Source organism: Dipodomys ordii, unplaced genomic scaffold, assembly GCF_000151885.1.
Source record: "Dipodomys ordii isolate 6190 unplaced genomic scaffold, Dord_2.0 Scaffold18, whole genome shotgun sequence".
In the NCBI taxonomy this organism is placed as follows: Eukaryota; Metazoa; Chordata; class Mammalia; order Rodentia; family Heteromyidae; genus Dipodomys; species Dipodomys ordii.
Window position 1 is genome coordinate 16874258 of NW_012267234.1, and position 4073 is coordinate 16878330.

Below are 4073 nucleotides of genomic sequence, written 5' to 3' on the forward strand. Positions count from 1 at the left end.
CTTTGATTCCCTGCCCCCTCCCCCTCCCTCTCTTCTCTCTCTGCACATGCACACATGTACACACTGGTCCTAGGGCTTGAACTCTGGGCACTGTGCCCAAGCTTCTTTTGCTCAAAGCTAGTTCTCTACCACTTAAGCCACAATGCTACTTCTGGCCTTTTCTGAGTAGTTAATTGGAGATAAGAGTTTCACAGACTTTTCTGCCTGGGCTGGCTTTGAGCCATGATCCTCAGATCTCCTCAGCAACCAGCGCCCAGTTCTCTTTCATTTAAAAAATCTGTGTGTGTGTGTGTGTGTGTGTGTATGTATGTGTACGCGCATGTGCATGTGCATGCTAGTGTGACTCCTGACCACAAAAAGGGCGTTAGTGAATGTATCGACTGAATGCAAGAATATACACGTACATTGACTGGGTGCTAATTTGGGAAAGTTATTTTTTAGCCAGGCACTGGTAGCTCACGCTTGTAATCCTAGTTTCTCAGGAGGCTGAGCTCTGAGGATTGGAATTTGAAGCCAGCAAAGAGTCTGTGAAACTTGTATCCTCCAATTGACCACCAAAAAGCCCAAAGTGGAGCTGTGGGTTCAAGTGGTGGAGTGCTAGCCTTGAGCAAAAAAAAAAAGCTAAAGGATAGCTCCCAGGCCCTGAATTCAAGACCCAGCACCTGCACACACACACAAAATTAAATAACTAACGTCATGATTAAATGCTGTAGAAAGTCTTCAGATCAACAAGCAGGAAAAGCCAAAAAGTAGAAGGTAGCCATAAAGACTCCTGAGACCACCTGCCCCTTACGAAAGGCGAAACATGAAACACGCAGGAGAATTTGATATTCACACAGTCCTCAAAGTGATCAAAGCAACCAAAGTAGAAGTCTTATTTATACAACAAATGTCTCACCAAAGAGCCAATTCCGTGTCAGAAACATGGAAGAGGAGGCAGCTCCCGGTTCGTGGTGGGGTGCTGTCTGTGGGGTGCCCAGGCCCCAGGGCATGGGGAGACTGAGGCCCCCTGTGCTCTTAGAAGTGGACTCGCCACTACTGTGCCATTGCCGACGCCAAACTGTCCTTCAGCGACGACATCGAACAGAACGTGGAGGAGGAGCCACCCCAGGTACGTCGCCGGGTCTCTGCCCGCCCCGAGGTTGGCTGGCAGGTGTGTGTGTGTGTGTGTGTGTGTGTGTGTGTGTGTGTGTGTGTATGTGTGTGTGTGTGTGTGTGTGTGTGTGTGTGTGTGTATTCTGGGTCCTATTGAGTTACCACTAGGGTACCTGAGCCTAGCTGACTCTTTTCTGATTGGCTAACTCAACCCTGGTGATCAACCAATAAGATCCTCTTTCTGACTCTTTGCAGGGCCTGATTGGCCCTTGGGAGGGGAGGACACTGGCCTCTCCCTCTGGCCCGTGCTGGTCCCTAGTTTTCTGCCCAGGTCCTTTCAGCCGCTGGCTGTCTTTGGATTGGTGTGTGTGTGTATGTGTGTGTGTGTGTGTGTGTGTGTGTGTGTGTGTGTGTGTGTTTCAGCACTGGGCTTGAACCCAGGGCCTTATGCTTTTGCTTGTCTGTGTTTTGCTCAAGGCTGGCATTCTACCACTTGAGCTACCGCTCCACGTCCAGCCTTTTGCTGGTTCACTGGAGATTGGAGTCTGGTGGACTCTTCTGCCTGGGCTGGCTTTGAACTCTGATCTCAGCCTGCTGAGTAGCTGGGATTACAGGTGTGAGCCACCAGCACCCGGCTTCTCAGCCTTCTTGTAGAACAGAACGGAGGGCTTTCCTGTGGACCTCTGCCCCTGTGTCCAGACTCGGGAGGCGGCAGGCAGGGGGAGGCAGGGGGAGCCTCCTCCACTGCCCCTCGTCTCTGCCGCCCAGGATACTCCCCCCACGGAGCTGCACCTAGGGGAAAAATGGTTCCACAAGAAGGTGGAGAAGAGGACGAGCGCGGAGAAGCTGATGCAGCAGTACTGCCTGGAGACGGGGGCCAAGGATGGCACCTTCCTGGTGCGGGAGAGCGAGACCTACCCGGACAACTACACGCTGTCCTTCTGGTGCTGCGCCCGGGCCGGCGGGGGGCGGGTGAGGTTGGGCCGGGCTGTGGAGGGGGGGCGCCGTGCTGACCCTCCCCCCGCCCCCCAGGCGCTCAGGCCGCGTGCAGCACTGCCTCATCCGCTCCACTGTGGAGGGCGGGGCCAAGAAGTACTACCTGACCGACAACCTCACCTTCCCCAGCATCTACGCGCTGGTCCAGCACTACCGCGAGGCGCACCTGCGCTGCGCAGAGTTCGAGCTGAGGCTCACGGACGCCGTGCCCAACCCCAACCCGCACGAGTCCAAGCCGTAGGTCCTGGCCGTGGGGGGCGGGGGGGGGCTCGAGCCCGGCTCCCTGAGCGGCCAGGGGGCTGGGGGCCCAGTGCTGCTAGTTGTCACCTTTGCCTTGAGCTTCACCCCTTCCCTTTCCTCCCCTCCCTCCCTCCTCCTTCTTTGCCCTCCGCCTCCTCCCAAGGTCCTAGGCCTTGAGGTCTGTTGTCTGGAGTCGTCTGCGGCTGCCGGGGTCTGCTGGGATTTCGGGGTGAAGCTGTCCGTGTCCCTGAGCCCCCAGGGCAGTGGCCAGGCTGACGCCCCGTCCCCCCACCCCGCTGCAGGTGGTACTACGGCCAGCTGAGCCGGGGCGAGGCGGAGGACATGCTCATGCGGGTCCCCCGCGACGGGGCCTTCCTCATCCGGCGGCGGGAGGGGACCGACTCCTACGCCATCACCTTCAGGTAGGCGTGGCGGGGGCACCCTCCCCCAGGGGGCCTGCGAAGGCCGGGGGAGCACGGGCCCACGCTTGGGGTGCAGGCCGGCCCTTTGGTGGCCTCTCTCCAGCATGAACGTTGAAGTTTAGTAGCTTGTCAAAAGACACAGATAGTGGAGCTGGGACTGGAGCCTGGGATGCCCAGATCCGACGCCATAGATCTGACATTACAGACTTGACGTCACAGCTCTGATGTCATAGGCCTGACACCAGGTCTGACGTCACAGATCTGACATCATAGACCTAATGCCACAGATTGGATGTCACAGGTCTGATGTCACAGATCTGCCGTCACAGATGTGACATCATAGACCTGACGCCATACACCTGGCTCCCCCCACCAGTGCTGGCACCCAGGCATCTCTAGGACTGAGGTCCATCGCACCCCAAACACCACGCTCCCCGTTCCCCTCCCGTCACCCCCCTCCCGTGCATTCTGCAAATAGCAATAGCCTAGCATATATTGAGTTCCTAACCCAAGCTGATTGCACCCTTAGCCATCGCCTGGGAAAGGCAGCCCTGTTTATTGCAGGTGAGAGACGTGGAGGCCCAGAGAGGTTTAGGGACATTTTAGGCATCACACAGCCTTACAGCTTTGAGTCAGGATTTCTGCCCGACTCCACAGCTTGTGCTCATTGCTCCAAAGTCTCCAGCGGGAAGATGGGCAGCCGGTTTGTCTGCTCCAGCCCTTTAAGGGTGGACCAGCGCCCCGGGGTGGCTGGTGGGGCTGCCATTGTGGTGGTTGGGCCTGGGCCCCCCCCCATGTGCCAACCCCCTAGTTCCGGCCTCCAGGGCCCGGGGCAAGGTGAAGCACTGCCGTATCAGCCGGGACGGCCGGCACTTTGTGCTGGGCACCTCCGCCTACTTCGAGAGCCTGGTGGAGCTGGTCAGCTACTACGAGAAGCACGCTCTGTACCGCAAGATGAGGCTGCGCTACCCCGTGACGCCCGAGCTGCTGGAGCGCTACAGCGTGGTAGGCACAGCCCGCCCCGGTCCCCGGGGCCTCTGCGGGTCCCCCATCCCCCCAGGTGGACGGGGGTCCAGGCTGCTCCAGGTCCTGGGGGAAGACACTTGCGCTCAGCAAAGGCAAGGCGCTCCCTGGCGACTGTGGCCTGTCTAGCTCAGACGAGGCAGCAGTAACGAGGGAGACACACAGAGCAAGGTGCCCGAGTAGCTTGCTGCAGAGATCAGGAATGGGGAAGGTGGGGGAGGGCAGGTAGAGGTGGGGAGGGCAGGTAGAGGTGGGGTGGGTGGCGGTTTTCGAGGGCTGCGCTGCTGCGTAGTGAAG

The 4073-nt window shown here is 58.5% G+C and overlaps 1 protein-coding gene across 1 annotated transcript in view; it reads left to right on the top strand.

The window, feature by feature from the left end:
* Plcg2 (phospholipase C, gamma 2 (phosphatidylinositol-specific)) overlaps positions 1 to 4073 on the top strand; it is a 68663-nt gene that overhangs the window by 41429 nt on the left and 23161 nt on the right. Inside the window, exons 10-14 of the mRNA XM_013012701.1 lie at positions 1022 to 1111; positions 1864 to 2039; positions 2128 to 2328; positions 2634 to 2753; positions 3578 to 3839. Of these exons, the coding sequence (XP_012868155.1) occupies positions 1022 to 1111; positions 1864 to 2039; positions 2128 to 2328; positions 2634 to 2753; positions 3578 to 3839 (849 nt within the window). The remainder of the gene's footprint in view (positions 1 to 1021; positions 1112 to 1863; positions 2040 to 2127; positions 2329 to 2633; positions 2754 to 3577; positions 3840 to 4073) is intronic.